The sequence below is a fragment of the Alligator mississippiensis genome, chromosome 3, assembly GCF_030867095.1.
Source record: "Alligator mississippiensis isolate rAllMis1 chromosome 3, rAllMis1, whole genome shotgun sequence".
NCBI classification, from domain to species: domain Eukaryota; kingdom Metazoa; phylum Chordata; order Crocodylia; family Alligatoridae; genus Alligator; species Alligator mississippiensis.
Genome location: NC_081826.1, coordinates 146,045,487 through 146,065,317, shown reverse-complemented (window position 1 = coordinate 146,065,317; position 19,831 = coordinate 146,045,487). Strand labels below are relative to the sequence as shown.

At 48.2% G+C, this 19,831-nt stretch overlaps 1 protein-coding gene across 1 annotated transcript in view; it reads left to right on the top strand.

Moving 5' to 3' along the window:
• The window catches only part of LOC102562817 (dynein axonemal heavy chain 5), a 257,486-nt gene that overhangs the window by 61,419 nt on the left and 176,236 nt on the right, over positions 1 to 19,831 (top strand). The window contains exons 30-31 of the mRNA XM_059723533.1: positions 13,097 to 13,208; positions 13,508 to 13,636. Of these exons, the coding sequence (XP_059579516.1) occupies positions 13,097 to 13,208; positions 13,508 to 13,636 (241 nt within the window). The remainder of the gene's footprint in view (positions 1 to 13,096; positions 13,209 to 13,507; positions 13,637 to 19,831) is intronic.

Sequence of the window (19,831 nt, the reverse complement as noted above, 5' to 3'; positions counted from 1 at the left end):
GTATTTGCAAGCCCATAGCAGAGACCTTCGAGCTCATGAACAGGAACAGGACATACCATGAACACAATGGTGGTCTGCAATGCCCACCTGGAGTTTATTGATGTTGCCAAATTCCTGGATTCCAGGCATGATTCCTGTGGGAACCAATGTTGTTTTTGCAGATAATTCCAAAATGGAGAGTTCCCTCACAGCTGGGAAGTCATGTGCACAGCCTCATGTGCAGATGCATAAACTGTTACCATTAGTGGCACTGTTATCAGCTCTACAATCTAGTGATGCCCTGGGGTATTTAGTGGCCTAGTCTAGTCTGTGCTAATGCTCTTCGCTGTCACATATGGTTCAGGGTCTACAAAAAACAGATCACAAAAGTAGACAGAACCCACCTTGCTTCCCTCTCCAGAATTTCAGTGGCCTGAGCCATGGCTGCATTCTCGGTACTAAGGGCTACTGTGTCTCTGTCTGAGGCTTGGTGGCTATGGCTCACATTGCTGGAAACGAGGTCGGGTGCAGGATGTATGATAGGTCTTCTGGAGGGAGTAATGGCCTGGCCTTGGATGTTCCATGGCAAAGAGTTGAGTGAGAAACATTGAACCCCAAGGGTCCCAGGAGACTGGGCATCAATCCCAAGGGTCCCACAAATGGTCATCAGCCTCATGGGGACATTGAGGACTTGCTACTAATATGTTGGTCCTATGGTTCAGGCTCAGGGTCCTCCAAGCTCTAATGAAGTTTACTCAGGGAGATAGCAAGGGCAGGGGTGGATGAAGCCACCTTTCAGTGATGGTGGAGTGGTCCAGGTTGTTCTTCCTGAGAGGAGAAGAAGGAGGCTGCAGCATCTGAACAGTGAAAGGAATTTTCCTTTTTTCCTAGTGAGATTGTTTTATATCCCATGTAAAAAGTCCTTGGACAAGACAGCTTCTGGATTTGGACTACTGTTTGGACACTGGAGGCACATGAGACATCTGTTCTTCTGGATGTGGAAAGGGGGAGGGAAAAAGGGTTCAGACTGGGAGAGTATGTTGGGGGAGTGAAGGAGGGCGTTGAAGGTATACAAAAGAAACATTGCATTGCAGAGTGCAGGTGGCCTGATGCCACTTTAGGATCCTTTGTGGGCAGGTGTCACCTGTGACAATTTTTGTACCATGATGGACTTTAGCTCAAATTTCATATTGTGCCACTTAGTTCCTGCTGATGTATCTCTAGATTGGCCAACCTCTCCCCACTCTTGCAGTGATCATGGTGGCTCTCACCTGCAGGTGCTCTGCAACTTGTGGGATCAGTGCATCCTCATTGTAGAGGTCAGCAATCCTGGTGAACAGCCTAGTGGTAGAGCTTCCACTATTTCCTTTTTAGGGGTTCAGTGCCCCATACCCACCCTCTCTAGCCCACTTAAGTGTTAATGGCAGCCTAGAATTGTCCCTAGAAGTGGTCCTGGTATGCTGGAATAAAATCCAAGTGCATTTGTGCTGTGATCTCCTTCAGGTGCTCCCTCATATAGCTATTAAGGGCTTGTACCTCCTCTAGTGTAACCTGGGGCTGGCACTCTGGGGACTTCACAGCTGCTGTAATATCCACCCTGTTCCTGAGCCTCCACCTCTCTGTTTAACTTTCTGCACTACACTAGATAGCCAGTGAGAGGGAACACACATCGCTTCAGGTCTCAGGGCATGTTCGCCTACTATAGCAAAAGTGGGCAAAATATGATCCAAGGTCTGGGTCCAACCCACCAGACAATTTCATCTGGCCTGTGGGTAATTATACCCTGTCCAGCCTATGTGCCTCACTCCCACCCTCGTGCACAGAAGGGCCCTGGCCCAGCCAGCACAGAGCTTCTGGGTGGGACTGCTGCTGCCACTACTTCAGCCACCAGGGGACCTGCTCAGCTTCCCCAGCATCCAGCAGCTCCTCCTCATATCCCTGCTACAACGGGAAGCAGGTAGGGAAGCATCTTGGGTGGGGAAGGGGAGAGAGGAAGAGCTACAGCTCGGCAGGGACAGGGAACATGGGGCTGGGGGGAATGCAGAGCCTGTGCCCAGGGGGTCAGTGGGAGAATGGAGCACGGGTGGACAGGGTGTGGGTGGGAGGGAGGGTAAGGGTGGGAGGGTGTGAGGACCCCCCACGTACTCCCGCACATTGTGTATAGCCCCTGCCAGCAGCAGCAGCAGGTGGGGGCCCTCAGAGTGTTTGTGGCCTGTGCAGGCACTGCTGCCCATAAGTGCATGGCTTTGGCCAGAGCTGCACATGGTGGTAAGGACTGCAGCCAAGCCAGCCCACCTCTATTGCATGGAGCTCCCCATGGCCCTCGTACAACTCCTGGCACTTGTGCACCCCCAGGGGGTAGCCCACACAATGGAACTGGCTGCCTTCCCCACTCCCTTCCACCATGTACAGCTGCTGGGACTCCACCAGAAGTGGCAAGGAGCTCTGCCCCCTGCTTCCTTGGTGGCAGGGAGTGGGGAAGGCAGCCAGCTCCATCACATGGGGCTTCCCCTGGTGGCGCACAAGTGCACAAGTGCTGGGAGCTACACGTGCACCATGGGTAGCCCATGCAACTGAGGCGGGCCGGGCAAGCTGCATTTCTTACTGCCATGTGCAGCTCTGGCCAGAGCTGGGCAGCAGCGCCTGCACAGGACACGAGCATCCTGAGGGCCCCAAACTGCTGCTGCTGCTGCCACCGCTGGCAGGGGCTGTACAGTAGGGGTCAGTTGTGGGGGGTTCCCATTTCCCCACACCCCCCACCCTCCCTCACACTTCACAAACCCCACACACCCATACCTTTTCCCCATAACCCTCCACAAGTACCCACACCCCCTCAGCATAACCTACACAGCCAGATCCTCTCACAACCCCCCCCGACACACACACACCACCATATACCATACACACAGACTCACCCCCTACCGCACCCCACATGCTCCCTCATACACAACATACAAGAGTAAGACTATTGTAACTATTTGTAACTATTATGCAATCACCTTTATATACACGATGCAAACACAAATGATGATAAACATATTTTTTCTAATAAAATTAAAATACGTTATAGTCTGTGTTTGGCTTTTAATGTAAGTTTTGTTTTTTTTCTGGTTCCAAGATGGCAAAACCCTCCCAAAAGGAGTACTTATTGGGGAAATTGGAGGGACTTCTCCTGGCAAACGTCAGGGGTGAGGGTGGGACTTCTGGTCCCAAGATGGCGACCAGGGGGTGGGGCACCTGTCAAGGGGCAGGGCAATGTTTGTGGCCCTTGACAGCTCACCAAAACTCATTAAGCGGCCCTCCAGCCGAAATAATTATTATAGAATCATAGAAAGTTAGGGTTGGAAGGGACCTCAGGAGGTCATCTAGTCCAACCCCCTGTTCAAAGCAGGACCATCCCCAACTAGATCATCCCAGCCAAAGCTTTGTCTAGCTGGGTTTTGAAAACCCCCAAGGATGGAGCTTCCACCACCTCTCTGGGTAACCTGTTCCAGTGCTTTACTACTCTTCTAGTGAGAAAATTCTTCCTGATATGTAACCTAAACTTCCCTTGCTGCAACTTGAGACTGTTGCTCCTTGTTTTGTCATCTACCACCACTGTGAACAGTCCAGTTCCATCCTCTTTCGAACCCCCCGTCAGGTAGTTGGAGACTTTATTAAGTGTCCTCTCAGTCTCCTCTTCTCTAGACTAAATTAGCTCAGTTCCCTCAGTCTTCTCTCTTAAGTCATGTTCCCCAGCCCCAGAACCATTTTTGTTGCCCTCTGCTGTGCTCTCTCCAATTTGTCCACATCCTTTTTTGTAGTGGGGGGGCCCAAAACTGAACTCAGTACTCCAGATGTGGCCTCTCCAGTGCTGAATAGAGCGGAATAATAACTTCCTTTGACCTACTGGCAACACACCTACCAATGCAGCCCAGTATGCCATTAGCCTTCTTGGCAACAAGGGCACACTGCTGGCTCGTATTCAGCTTATTGTCCACTGTAACCCCCAGGTCCTTTTCTGCAGAACTGCTGCTCAGCCAGTCATCCCCTAACTTGTATTGGTGCATGGGTTTGTTCTGTCCTAAGTACAGGACTTCGCACTTGTCCTTGTTGAAACTCATGAGATTCTTTTTAGCCCAATCCTCCAATTTGTCTAGGTCACTCCCTAGCCCTACCTAGCCCTACCCTCCAGCATATCTACTACTCCCCCCAGCTTGATGTCATCTGCAAACTTGCTGAGGGTGCGCTCTATGCCATCTTCCAGGTCGTTGATGAAGACATTGAACAAAACCAGCCCCAGGACCAGCCCTTGGGGCACTCCACTTGATGCCAACTAGACATTGAGCTGTGGATTACTACTGTCTGAGCCCAATGCTCTGGCCAGTTTTCTATCCACCTTACAGTCCATTCATCCAGCCAGCCCATACTCCCTTAGCTTGCCTGCAAGTATGTTGTGGGAGACTGTATCAAAAGCCTTGCTAAAATCAAAGTACACCACATCCACCAGTCTCCCCGTATCCATGGAGTTGGGCATCTCATCATAGAAGGCAGTCAGGTTGGTCAGGCATTATTTGTCCTTGGTGAATCCATGCTGACTGTTCCTAATCACCCATTTCTCCAAGTGCTTAGAAATGGATTCCTTGAGGATCTGCTCCATGATTTTTCCAGGGACTGAGGTGAGGCTGACTGGTCTGTAGTTCCCTGGATCCTCCTTTTTCCCTTTCTTAAATATGGGCACTATGTTTGCCCTTTTCCAATCATCTGGGACCTTTGCTGATCTCAGTGAGTTTTCAAAAATGATGGCCAGTGGGTTTGCAGTCATACCACCCAACTCCCTCAGCACCCTCGGGTGCATCCCGTTTGGCCCCATGGATTTGTACACATCCAGCTTTTCTAAGTAGTCCCTAACCTGTTCTTTCACTATTGAAGGGTGCTCAGCTCACCTCCTCCCCAAACTGCTGCCCAGTGCAGTAGTCTGGGAGCTGCCCTTGCCTGTGAAGAATGAGGCAAAAAGGCATTGAGCACTTCAGCCTTTTCTGCATCCTCTGTCACAAGATTGCCTCCCCCATTCAGTAATGGACCCACACTTCCGTTGATCCTCCTCTTGCTACCGACATGTAGAAACCCTTCTTGTTACCCTTCATATCCCTTGCTAGCTGCAACTCCAATTGTGCTTTAGCCTTCCAGAATTCATCCCTACATGCCCAAGCAATGGTCTTATATTCTTCCCTAGTTATTTCTTCAGGTTTCAAAGCTGTTACTTGTTATAAGCTTCCTTTTTGTGATTTAGTTTACTGAAGAGTTTCCCTAAGTTAAGATGGTTTTCTGCCATACTTGCTAGTATGGGTGACTGGTGCCCTCCTCCGCGCCCCCCCCCCCCCACACACACACTAGTCAGTGATGGGGGGAGTCCCCCGGTGGCTGATCTCACTGACCGGGGGGATGGGTCCTCTGGCAGCTGATCGCACTGACCGGGGAGGGTCCCCTTGCAGATGATCTCACCAAAAAGCAGCCATGCCGCTTCTGGAAGTCCCACAGCCACTTCCAGAACCAGCATGGCCGCTTTTGCTGGCAGCCCCGCTCCCCAGCTGGCACTCCCAGGGGGGGCACTCGCATTCCCACCTGCCCCCCTGCCCATCGCCTAAACAGGGAATGCAGCCTGACAGGGGGAGCATGTGCACCCTTGTGCACTCCCTGCGTGTCGCCACTGCTTGCTATTTTCCTGCGCTTCAGGATGGGTTGTTCCTGCACTTTCAGTAAAGCTTCCTTAAAATACAGCCAGCTCTTCTGTATTCCTCTCCCCTTCAGTCTGGCTTCCCAGGGGATCCTGGCCATGAGTTCCCTAAGGAGTTGAAGTCTGCTTTTCTGAAGCCCAGGGTCCTTACTCTGCTGCTCTCTATCCTTTCTTTCCTGAGGATCCTGAACTCTATCATCTCGTGGTTACTGCCCAAGTTGCATCCACTACTACATTTCCCACCAATTCTTCCCTGTTTGTGAGCAGCAGGTCAAGAAGAGCATGCCTCCTAGTTGGCCGCTCCAGCACTTGCCCCAGGAAGTTGTCCCCAGTACTCACCAAAAACTTCCTGGATTGTGCAGGTTGGCAAGCAGATACAACTGCGATGTACATCCAGCTGCTGTGGGTCTGCCCAGGCAGATAGCACACAAAAGACAACTCTTTTGACATAGATGCATTGCCAGAGGATGCAAATCTGTCGGGGGGGAGGAGGGACAGAGTTGCCTAACAGGCTGCATTTAGCCTGATGCCGATATCAGAAGCTGGCTTTGCAGACTGCCAGTGGAAATGTTGGCCACAAGGCTGTCTTCGAAAAATGCTTGAGCTCAACCACAGAAACAAGGATGTTACACTGAGCACATCCCTCCTATCCCATGCAGTCATGACATGCAAGTCCTCCCCCACCCTCTCCCTGGATTGAAATGACTCCTCAGTCCCATGTGGCTGTAGAGCACTGACTGTCAGTGGAAAAAGGCTCCTTGATGTAGTGAGCTCAGGCTCACAAATGCTTATGTTAAATACATCTCTGATTTAGTTAATCTATAGGGTGGTGTCTCAGACGGCTGGAGCCGACTTGAGAAGGATCGCTGATTACTCGGCCGTCAGGCGGGCTTGTGGATGGAGAGGCGGGACACAGCGTATTGGTTGCAAAATAACTTTTACTTTAACTTTACTTACGCTGCTGGTGGCCGCGACGCAGGTGGTAAGGTTGCTTACGTAGTTACAGGTAACGAGTTGCTTGCGTAGTTACAGGTAGCTGGCAACAAAACAAGCTGGCGAGTTTGTAGACAGAAACGAGCATGCAGGATGAAGGATACGTCGGGAACAGACGGTGACGGGGAGATGTTGGAGGATGGCCAGTCCGCCAGCTTTTCCCTGCCACGTGGCAAAGTTCTCCGTACTCTACCACATGCTCAGAGCTCTCCGACTTGGGCAGAAGCTGCACGGATTTTTATACATTTAGAGTAGCCAATAACAAACTGCCAGGTGGGAATAGCTAATGAGGCAGAACGTACCAAATTTGAAAGTAACTGTGGTTATTCAGGGCAGTTCTATTGTGACAGGGGCACTGAACTCATTTGGTTATGACAGGTTGAAAAGTAGCTGTCTTCTGCCTGACTTCCAATTAACACGGCTAACTACCTCTCCTTGGTGTTGTACCATGACCAGCTGCTCCTGTCAGTTTCCTCTATTTTTGGCTCTCTCTGGGTGTGCAGGCCCTGGCATGCCAATTCAAGGAAATCCCTTAACATAGTTTCCTGTGACCCAGGGAGGGTGGTGCAAATGAGAGCTGGGGCTGGAGAGGAGTTAACTAGGGACTGCTTTGCCTCGTTTTGGTGTCTATGCAGCAATATAGTTATGGTGGCATTACTCCTTCTCTGTTGATTTTGGGGTAAGGCAATGTAGACTTCTATCGGGAAATCCTGCAGCCTCTGTACCAGGTCACGTGCCAGTGTGACCTGATTGCTACCCCAGTGGAGAGAATCCCTGCCTTTCCATGAATATGGAAGTGTGAGGACAGTAACCACTTGAATAGCTGCAAGGCATAGCTAAATGAGTGGCAGTTACCCATGAGATAAAGGGCATATTTGGCATTGTTCAGTATGTGACTGAGGGATACATCTGGGAGAATGTTCCCTTACTGGGGCTCCTGTTCCCACTCAGCCTGTGGAAGGGAAGAAGAAAACCAAGCAAGAATGCTGGGTGTAGTGCTGCTGCTTCTGCCTCCTCTGCTCCCCTCTTCTAATTCAGCTGCTGCACCTTCTCCTGTGTCTGAGTGACCCCATGTTTCTTCTTTGAGTTAAGGCACATTGTTCACTTGATGATCTGTAGAGTATGTTGCTTGCGTGCCTGAGTCCAGTGCCACAAGCCATACATTCACTTGTCCACAGAGATATGGAGAGGACAATGATGGGGGATTCCTAGAAAGGGAAGGGTGTACCTGTGTGTCTTTTCTTTGCATTTCAGTTGATGGAGTAGGTGCCTTCTCCTTTCCAGGGTGGAGAAGCTTCCAGTATCTCTTCAGAGCTGTTTTTGAGTGAGCTCTTTTTGTTTTCTGAATGATGCGTAGGGGTCTCCCCTAGCTATATCATTAACAAGGATGTGGGACAAATTGCTCCCTGCATCTCATGGCAGCTGCCTGCTGCCTGGCTACCCCAGGACTTTTACATTCTGGAGTTACTTAAGGTTGCCCATTGCTAAAAAGGGAAAGCCAAGCACCTTCATAGGGTGAAACAAGATGACTTATCTGAAGTGTGCTGTGTACTTTGGGGGTAGGTAGCTATCTGTACAGGTTTAATACCTAGTAGGCAGAATAGGATTCAGACCTAAGGGTTGGGACTACAGCACAAATGGATGTTTGCAATAATATATTAACTTACTGATTTGGCTCAGTCAGTCTCAATATTGATTTCAATGGAAGTCAGAAAGCATCTTAACTTTATGTTCGCAGACTGTAGAACAGGGGTCAGGAGCCCCCGGCATGTGTGCCAAGCATGGCACACAAGGCCATTTTGCTTGGCATGCCATCACCAGCCTGGGCTCTAGGCAGCTGCTGCCAGCCATGAAACCCGGGCTGCTCCCAGCAGGTGGCTGGGAGGCTGCAAGCCCTGATGTGGTTGGCAACAGCTACCCAGAGCCTGGGCTGGCTGCAGCTGGGAGGTTGCAAACATCTTCTCTGGGCTCCAGCATTAGCTCCATTCTGGCGGGTACACGTGCGCCTCAGAGTGGAATTTGTCCAGTGGCCCAGGAGCCCAGCTCCGTGTGCCCGCAAATCTGGTTCTGTGTGTTTGTCTGCCTCTGTCTGGTCCTGTGTGCCTGTGTGCGCACACATGTGTCTGGTTCTGGATGTGTGTGTGCATGTGTCTGTTATGGGTGTGTTTTGGTTCTCTGTCTTTGTGCACATGGTCCTCTGTGTGCGCGTGTCTGGTTCTCTCTCTGTTCTTCGGTCTCTCTCTCTCTCTTTCTCTCCCTCCCCTCTTTCTCTTATTTGTCTCTTTTTGTCTCTCGCATTACAACATGCTCAACAAAAAAGGAATGCACAACAGCAAAGGCAACATTTATGATTATTAAATATACTAATATGCAGTCTGTCCTGCCATGTACACCCCTCCCCCCCCCTTTTGTTTTTCTGGCATGACGGCGCTCTGGCACCTTCCAAGGTAGACATTGTGGTTTTCTCAGCACTCCGGCCAAAAAACGTTGCCTACCCCTTCTGTAGAAAGTGGCAGATTCTCTGGTGTCTTTATCCTTTAGATCTCCTCAGGGATTCCCATGACAATTCCTGTGACCCATTAGAAGAAACGTGATTTCTATTTTAACTGTGAAGTGTTCTGTTTGGAGCTGGGTGAGAATCTAGCCACCAATGCACAGTTCAAATTTTAAAATAAGTACCTATTTAAAATAAGTCTGGAAATGCAGAAGTTAAGGATTGCTCTAGCACAGAACTCCTGCCACTGGATATGCAAGTTTGCAGATAGAAGCAAGTCAAGCCTTTACGTTTCATTGTGGAAAGCTTGAAATTTGCATCTGCTCCAGTGCATAGCAGCACTCAAAAGAGGAAATAAGATATTAGCTAGTATACACACCCAGAGAGTGGTGGTAAACAGGTCGTTTTTGACCTGAAGGAATGTGGGCAGTGAAGTCCCCCAGGGCTCGGTCCTGGGGCCTGTACTGTTCAACATCTTTATCAGTGATCTGGATGTGGGAGTGGAAAGCACACTGTCCAAATTCACTGATGACACCAAGTTGTGGGGCAAGGTGGTCATGGTGGAGAGGTGGGACAGTGTCACAGAGCACTAAGGTGCCCTGTGCCTGAAGAGGGGAAAAACTGCTAAAGAAGGAGCCCTAGCGGTGATTAGGGAGCACAGCTGTGGGTTGCCGGGGCAACTAATGAGAGTCAGCTGGCCAGAAGGGGCAGGGCCTGGCCCTTATAAAGACTAGAAGCAGAGGCCTGAGGCAGTTCCCTGCCAGCAGCTAGAGAGGCAGGAGCTCTGGGAGCAATGATGCGAGGAGAAGCCTGATGGGAGGTACTGCTAGCAGAAAAGGGGAGAAGCTCCAAGAGGCTGGAGCAATGTTGTTATAGCCAGATGGCTTATATTTAAGTTGTAGCCAAGAGGCTGGAGTTTGTGTTTTGTTGTTGTTACAAGACCGGTGGTTTGGGTGAGGCTATAAGGGGTTGGAGGAGGCCTCATGGGGGACTCACAGCAGAGTGTGAGGACCCCAGTGCCAGCGGGCACAGCACACGGGGTGCATAGACCCCAGCCCCAGAGAGGGGCGTTTGAGAAGCCCCAGTGCGGGCGTGGCAAGCCCCAGAGAGGGGAGTGCTATTGAGAAGCCCAAGTGTGGGCATGACGAGCCCTAGACAGGGGGCAACATTATTGGAAAGCCCAAGTTTGGGCACTGGGAGCCCCTGATAGGGGGCTGCATTTATTAGGAAGCCCAAGTTGGGCACAGTGAGCCCCAGGAAGGGGGCAACATTGAGAAGCCCAAGTGTGGGCACAGCAAGCCCCAGGAAGGGGGCAACATTGAGAAGCCCAAGTGTGGGCGCAGAGAACCCCAGGAAGGAGGGCCACATTGAGAAGCCCAAGTTGGGCACAGCGAGCCCCAGGAAGGGGGCAACATTGAGAAGCCCAAGTTGGGCACAGCAAGCCCCAGGAAGGGGGCAACATTGAGAAGCCCAAGTTGGACACAGCAAGCCCCAGGAAGGGGGCAACATTGAGAAGCCCAAGTGTGGGCGTGGCAAGCCCCAGAGAAGGGGGGCAGCACTTTTAAGAAGCCCTAGTTGGGCACGGCGAGCCCAGGAGGGGGGTCGCATGACTGGGAAGCCCAAGTTGGGCACGGTGAGCCCCAGAAATGGGGCCATCTTATTAAGAGGCCCAAGTTGGGTACAGTTTGCCCCGGAGAGGGGGCAGCAAAGGAAGGAAGGCCCAGGGAGAACAGTAAGGGGCCGACTAGTGTCGAGACAACGGTGATTACATCGGCAAGGTTTGGACTGCGGTGTAGGGGAGGAAACGGAGCCGCAGATATCGCCCCCTAGTGGAGGGGGCAGCTCAAGGGCAGCCTCCCGCTGATTAAAACTAATTGTTCAATTAAGATCAAAGGCGTGGCAGGTGAGACAAGGCGGGCGGTTGCCCAGAGACAGGTGCGTGGGCCACATTAAGGGCGGCCCAGAGTGACGACCTGTCACAGACAGAATCCAGCTAGATCTAGACAAGTTACAGAGGTGGGCAGATGAGAATAGGATGGCATTCAATGCAGACAAGTGCAAGGTGCTGCATCTAGGGAGAAGGACCCAACAACATGCCTATAGGCTGGGGAACACCCTTCTTGTCAACATGGTGGCAGAAAGGGATCTTGGACTCATTGTTGACTCCAGGTTGAACATGAGCCACCAGTGCGAGGAAGTGGTCAGTAAGGCTAACCACACCTTGTTGTACTTCTACAGATGCATCACAAGCAGGTCCAGGGAGGTGATCCTCCCCCTCTACATGACACTGGTCAGGCCACAGCTGGAGTACTGCATCCAGTTCTGGGCTCCGCACTTCAGGAGGGATGTGGCCAATATGGAGAGGGTCCAAAGGAGGGCCACCCGCAGGATCAGGGGGCAGTAGGGCATGCCCTACGGGGAGAGGCTAAGGGACCTGAACCTGTTCAGCCTCCACAAGAGCAGGCTGCAAGGGGATCTGGTGGCTGTTTACAAACTCACCAGGGGGGACCAGCAGGAACTGGGAGAGGCTCTGTTCCCTTGGGCACCACCCGGGGTTACTAGGAATAACGGCCACAGATTGTTAGGGAGAAGGTTCAGGCTGGACATCAGGAGACATTACTTTACAGTTAGGGATGCCAGGCTCTGGAATGGGCTCCCAAGTGAGGTGGTACTCTCTCCTACCTTGCGGGTCTTCAAGAGGAGCCTGGACAGATATTTGGCTGGGGTGGTATGACCCTGGCACCCATTCCTGCCCAGGGCAGGGGGTTGGACCTGATGATCTGTTAGGTCCCTTCCAACCCTAAGCACTATGGATACTATGAAAATAATGACTGGGAAAGAAAAGTTCCATTTACCTTTTGTCATGATAAAAGTTCAAGCAGACAGTGAATAAAATGAAAAAATAATACAGTAAAAAATGAATAAAGCAAATACTTTTCTACATGCCATATAACCAGTGGAACTCATTGTCACAGGATATTATTGATGCTGAGATATTAGTAAAATTAGGCTGTTTACATAAAAGTGTATATATATGCATTTATGTAAAAAATAAGAATATAATTTTAATATTATTATCTAAAATAAGTGTTATAGGAATATCAACTAGGATATTTCAGCACATAAACCATAAACTGCTGGACGTTGCAACATTCCTAAACAGGCATGATGTTGCACATTTTTTCATTAAGGTTCTGTCTACTTTCTGTTGAGAATTTGGTACTGTCCACTGTTGGGCTCAAGAAACCTGGCCAGCGAGACTGTTTTTCTGAATTCTTATATTTCTAATCATCATGTACCAATAAGTAGTAAAAATATATATGCATTAATTACTGTGTAACAGTTATGTCTGTTTTAAAGCTGTGAAAAATTAATTATATTTTTTAGGATTTTCCCTTTAAATATAATGCTTTTTTTTCTGCTCTTTATCATTCCCTAGATTTAGTTCAAGTGAATTGTTAACTGTTTTTAGGCCAGATTCTTAGCTGGTAAAAATTGTCATAGATTATTCAAAGCAAATAAAACTAAGTGCATACCAGCTGACACTCTGTCCCTTCTTTTCTCATCTCCTTTTCATCTTGAAATCACATATAAAATCTGATTTAAAAAAATATTTTTGATGCAAAACTGTTTGGATAAAAAAACAGGTCATTTTTTATTGAAGCTGGGCACATTTTATGTTGAAAATAGGTCAGTTTTCAGTTTAATGTGCATCTCGTTTCTTGAAAAAATAGATATCTTTTTACTTTCTTGCAAAATTGACAGAAAACACTGGTATTAAGTTGGCAGCTGCTATCAGTGTTTTCTTACAGCTTTTTGGTCTGCTAATTGAAAGGTGAGACTATAATAATTGCATCTCTAGAAGATGAATTATGGATACATTGAATCTAATATTCCTTTCTCTTTTTTTTTAGAATTCGTAAATTGCCTAAAGCACTGAAGGAATGGCAGGCTTTTTATGACCTCAAAAAGAAGATTGATGATTTCACTGAGAGTTGTCCTTTGCTTGAAATGATGGCAAATAAAGTCAGTTCAGCATAATTCTTTAAAGATGAGATTAATTTGAAAATTTGTATATAAAAGAATCTTTCATGAATATAAGATGTTTTCAACCTTTTTGATTTTTGTAAGAGATCAAAACAATTTTATGCAGGGTAAGATCTGATATGGTGTAGTTATAGAAAAGTGGAAACAAAAGACTTCATGGTTTATTTCCATGAATGGTAATTACTTAAATGGAATGAAGATTTAGATTATTCTAAGTGTGTGTGTGTGTGTGCGTGTGTGTTTTTAAAAAAATATCTAATTACTTTGGACTTTTCTAGGCCATGATGCCAAGACACTGGGAAAGAATTGCACAAGTAACTGGACATAGCTTTGATATTAACTCTGAAAGTTTCTCTCTGAAGAACATAATGGATGCCTGTTTGTTAAAGTATAAGGAAGATATTGAGGTAGACACACATACCATTTTTAAATATTGGCTTTGTGATCTGGGATTCTCTGCTTTTTGGTTTTCTTCATTTCTATGTAGCTTTGTAATGCAAACAAATATGACTTTCCTTATAACATTTATTTGAAGCATGGAATATGACATTTGATTATAACAATAGTATTTAGTTTACCTGCTTTGATTGAACATATAAAAACATTCTCTTAGTCTGTGGCTCGTTCTCTTACTTTGTGACTCAAGTGGTAGCAGTGCATGCTGGTGGAGTTGAAGGCCACAGGTTCAACCCCAGTCCTTAACTCTTTTTCTAGTCATCTGTGCACTAAATCCAACCTGAAGGGCCATTGACCCAATTCTGGTCATAGGCTGTAAAAACAAATCTGGCTGATCCTGTCATCACACAAAGGGTGCTTTGTAGGGAGGATGAGAAAGCTTGATGGGAAGTTGTATGTGAGGCACAAACTGAGTCTGAGGGCCCTGCCACATATTCCAGTGAAAGCTGGATAGAAACCAGCTCTAGAATCATTAGTCTCCCACAATATTCTTGTGAAGAAGCTGTAGCAGGCTTACCTTTCAGAGCTTGGGTTGAGTCCCAGGCTTGAGATCCTGCTGTTTTGATTGGTGGAGCCCATCCACCAATCAGGATGCAGCAAGAGAAATAACATCAAGCCCCTTTTCTGAGGAGAAGGAAAGAAGAGCTCTCATGGACCTGACTGAAGACTGCAAACTGTCAGGCCCAGAAGACTTCAGGGACAGAGCCCTGGAGCATATAAAAGGAGCTGCGTGCCCAGCACAAGGGGAGATGTGTCGAGGACTGAGAAGAGCAGGGTTTAGAAGAGCTGAGGAGAGCTGCTCAGCAGGGCAAAGCAGTAGCCCAGGAAGAGCCCCTGAAGACTTCTATCAGCAGAGAGCAGGGGATGGCTCCAGCGGTTAGGTTCTCGGTGCGCAGCACGGCACACGGTATCCAGACCCTGGGAACTGCATGAGGCAGCTTGGGTTTGCGACCTCTGGTGTGTGGCCAGAGACATGGTGCACAGGCTGGTGCGTGGAGCAAGACCTTTGGAGCCCCTGGGGTGGCTCAGGTCCTCAACCCCCAGAATGAGGCTGGGAGCTCAGTGCAGGAGGTGCTGCATGGAGGGTGAGAGACCCTGGGAGTTGCTTGAGGTGGCTCGGGTCTACAGCTGCTGACACGGGGCAGCAGCTCAGTGCAAATGACGCAGCCCAGAGGGTCCGGGAACAGACCAAGCCCCGGTGCTGCACAAAGCTGTCCAGGCCTCCAACCCCTAGCATAAGGCGAAGCGCCCACTACACACAGCGGTGCCTGTGGGCCTAAGCCAGGATGGCGGCAGCAGAGTCAGGCAGCAGAAAAAAACCCAGCAGGGACAGAGCTTGACCGGGAGAACAAGAAGGAACCCTCTGGGACTGCGGAGTAGTAGTAAGTTACCCTGGAGAGAGGGTCCCCATAGGGGAGCACCCCCGCCCCAAACTGGGTGTGGTGTGTGTGTGTGTGTGTGTGTGTGTGTGTATATATGTCCTTACCCTTTAATGGTTTTGTTGTGATAATAAATCTTGTATATAGTTAAGTAATTGATTGACTGGATCTGACTCTATAGGGGACGGAGGCAGCCACTGGGCTGTTGTGTCCCTCCACAGCACACTGCCCTGCCAATAGTTCCCTCAATTGGAGAGGGAAGTACAAACCCATGTACACCTGGGCTACAAAGCTAAGAAAGTATGGGTTGGATGAATGGACTCTAAGGTGGCCAGAAAACTGTCTGGATCATTGGACTCAAAGGGTAGTAATCGGTGACTTGATGTGTAGTTGGCAGTTGGTATCAAGTGAAGTGCCCCAGGGGTTCCTGGGGCCTGTTTTGTTTCATAATTTCAATATCTTTATTAACAGTCTGGAGAATGGGATGGAGAGCACCCTCAGCAAGTTTGTGGATGACACAAAACTACATGGTGTAGTACATAGGCTAGAAGGTGGGACTAGGGTTCAGAGAGCCCGTAACAAATTGGAGGATTGGACCAAAAGAAATCTCATGCGGTTCAATAAGGACAAGTGCCAAGTCCTGCACTTAGGATGGAACAATCCAGGGCCATCCCTAGGCAGGGGGTGAATCGGGGTGACTGCCCCGGGCCCCACGCTTTGGGGGGCCCCACGGAGCCAGGTTGGCTTCACATCAGGTCACTCACCACCACCCCCAACCCCTGCTGCTGCCATGTCCAGGCCCCGCACAGGCTGATTTGCCCTGGGGCCCCGCACCCTGCTACAGTCATCTCTGGAACAATCCCATGCACCAGTACAGGCTGGGGGCTGACTGGCTGGGCAGCAGCTCTGCAGAAAAGGACCTGGGGGTTACAGTGGGCAATAAGATGAATATGAGACAACAGAAACAAAACCTTGTTGTCACCAAGGCTAACCACATGCTGGGCTGCATGAGTAGGAGTGTTGCCAGCAGATCAAGAGAAGTGATTATTCCCCTCTATTCAACAGTGGTGAGGCCACATCTCTGTTGCCCTGTGGGGTCAGGCCAACTCTCAGGATCTCAATATTGCACTGTTAGACAGGAGGGTGTGACACAATTGCGCATATACAAACACACAAATCAATTAGGTGCATACACACACACACTACTAGCTCTGGCACATACACATCCAAACCAGCCTAGGCACATGCATACCTATCACCAATTCAAGTACATATACTATACACCCCAAAAGTTAGACACAGATCACTAATTCATATATCATGCACACAATGACATATATATATATATATATATACATACACACACACTCACCAGTTCACACACATACAACCCACCTACACATACACACAGGTAAGTTCCTAACTTGGATGGTACAGTGTGTATGTGTGTGCTTGGGGTACCTTGGATACTTGGGGGAAGGTTCAGGTGAAAGAGAGAGTTAAAGTGTAGAGAGTGAAAGTTGCCAGAACCAGGATTAGAACCTGTGGACTACAGAGAAGCTGTCTGAGAAACTGAGGCTTGGGTTTATTCAAGGTAGACTGGGGTTGGAAACTGCGGCAGAGAGCTGAGTTATTTTGGGGGGACAGATAAGTGGTGGCAAGGAGGAGACAGCCAGGAAAGAAACTGAGGCAGAAACCTGGTTGCTCAGGGGAAAGGGAAAAGGCAATGAGGATAAGACAGTGGCAAAGAAACGGGGTTTGCAGGCAGAGAGGAGCTCAGGACAGGTGTTGGAGGTGGCAGTGAGCCAGAAGCAGGAGAGGGAGAAATGAGACAGAAGTTAGAGGGGCGAGGAGCAGAGATTGCGGCAGGGCCAAACCATAGTAAAGCAAAACCCAACTTAGGGGTCCACATAACAGTTTTATTAAACAGACAACACTACACAGCCCCAAGAAGTTATTGGTTCTCTCTCTCTCTCTCTCTCTCACACACACACACACACACACACACACACACACACACACACACACACACACACACACAGGCAGCAGGAGAAAGAGACTCAGTGGAAGGGCTGGAGTCCAGGTGGGGAAGAGAAGCAGAGTCCAAGTCCTTGGTTGAAGAGGGGTTGGGGGTGATAGCTACCTATCCAGGCTGGAAAGGGGTCCTTGTCCAGTAGGTGTTGTCCAGAGGGGGGTTGCCAGCAGGGCCTCTGGGTGGATAGGTGGTGTGGCATGGTGCTGGTCCAGATGGAGAGGGCATCCCACTGGGTCTGCCTTCACTGCCCCTTTTTATAGGGGCAGACCTTGTGTGACCCTAGTGACAGGAGGCATGCCCAGGCAAGGGTCAGCCCCTGGTGTACTGAGCATGTGTGCTCCATGCAGGGATGTGCAGTTTCGGGTGTTTGTAATGGTGGAGTACAATGGTAGAATTGCTGGTTCTGCAGGGTCTTTTGTCTTTCAAATGCTGGGTTCTTGTCTCTGTTCCTGGGTGAGGTCCCTAGTTCCTGGATGAATCAATGCGAGGTGATGGCCTGGTCGTTACAGGCCATTCAGTAGATGCCTGCTACCATTGTATTTCAATCATTCCCAATCACTCTCATTCATCCAGGAACCAATTTACATGGGAGGGGTACATGAATCATACAGTTGCAACACAGGGGATACCCGGGCAGAGGATACAAGATGGAGGTTTGACATACAAAATGAAAACTTGACATAACTTACGCTAACTTACATACACAGGCCTAAAACAGTAAGCACACAATATAAAAGCAGTACAAACATAATAATTATCACTTATAAAACAGCGGGTATCGATATCAAAATAGCAGGGAACTTATTTGCAAAGAGGGGAGAAAAAAATAAAACTTACTACCTAAAATAAAATGTTAAAGCTTATCCTACATCTTAGCTTACTTGTACTTATCTATAGGGAATAGAGAGGGAGAGAAAAAGTCAGAAATGGTTGGGGAAGGGGTGGGAATGCATTTTAAAATAAATTAAAAAAGAAAAATGGGTTTTGCAACATCTGGAGTACAGGTTTAGGTTAGATATTGGGGGAAAAAATTCTCACTAGGAGGGTAGTAAAGCACTGGAAAGGGTTACTCAGAGAGGTTCTGGAATCTCCATCCTTAGAGGTTTTTAAGACCTGGGTAGATAAAGTTTTGGCTGGGATAATCTAGTTGGGGATGGTTCTGATTTGAGCAGAGGGTTGGATTAAATGATCTCCTAGTGGTCTCTTCCAATCCTAATTTTCTATTGTTCTATGATTCTAAAAATGAATGGCTGATATAAATCTGGCCCTTCTAAAGAATTCCTTTTTTTATTACTTGTAAGACTGAATTGTGTTCTTTTATTGCTACTTATTTATAGTGTTGTTTGTCTTTGAGGAGATCAGTCTTTTTTTAGGCGTGATCCTGTGAGACATTGGGTGAATCTACACATGATGCTGTGTCGCCATAGCAACGCACTATGGGGACCTAGCTTTGGCAAACACAAACCGTGATGCTGCAGCTACATCGCTGTAGCAGTGCTCACCCTCAATATACTGTGTTGCTACGGTGACATGGTGGCTAAAAATAACTGTGCGATGCTGGCACAGCGCCATATGAGCTATCACTGCACCATCATTCAGTATTTCTAAAAGGAAATACTAAATGATCACATTCCTTTTGGAAATATTAAATGATGGTGCAGTAATGATGGAGCCATAGGGGCACATGTAGATGCACCCACTGAGCATCTTCCACTCCACTAACTGTAGAAGTGGAGGGTACATGTGAGGAATATAGGAGAGCAGGATTCTTGCATATATTTCAAGCCCAGTCTTTTCAGAGGAATGGAAGAGGCTGGCAAAACAGCTTCTGCAATTCCCACAAACTAAAAATCTGTTTCCCCCTATGTTTGTTGGGGTGAGTTTCCCAGAAGCTAGATTAGATTTATAAGGTTAGTAAACTTTGCAAGGATGGCTACAAGTAAAAAAGCATATTTTTTTATCTTGGTTTTACTGGGTGCTGGTCAGCCGAGACAGATGTCCTTTAAACACCAAGGTCTAAAGCTTAGTCTACATTACGAATTAGTTTGTAGAAACCCCTCGTTCCTTCCCCTCATTCCCTACCCCCTGTGTGGAGTTAGTACACTTCAGTTGTTTTGGAGGCTCTATAGCTACACAGGCAGAAAAACTTTTCTGGTACCATATCCTACATCACCACCTGGGGGCCTAGTCATGATGCCTGCACAGCTGTCACTGCAGCAGCTCCACAATGTAGATAAGCACAAAAATGCCTTGTTCTTTAAAAAAAAGGGCAAGGAGAAAAAAAAGTTAAGTGCCTTGTATGTATGCTGCTTTTCACAAGAGGTAAGATTATTGGTTATTCAACCTTAATATTCAGTTTTACTGATTATTCAATTAGCTGTGTCAATTTGTTTTCATGAGGAAACCTGCAGTCTGTGATAATTTGTAACCCTGTTGTATTGTATGTAACTCCTTCAGGGTCATGTCCCGCCACTCCTAACTGAGACCCATATACCAGTGTTCATTCAGTGGTGTTCCTGAGGAGAATGCAGCATAGACTCTGTTCCCTAGTCTGTGTTGAATACCTGTTTAATATTCATACTGCACCTTTTTCACCCAGTCCCTGACACAGAATGCAAAGGTATATTTGACTACGGAGGCAAAAACAAATTCTGTCTTCAGGAACACTTGTGTTAAATTCAGTAACTTAAATTGTGATTGGCTAAATGTAACTGAAAACAGAGCTTGGCCAT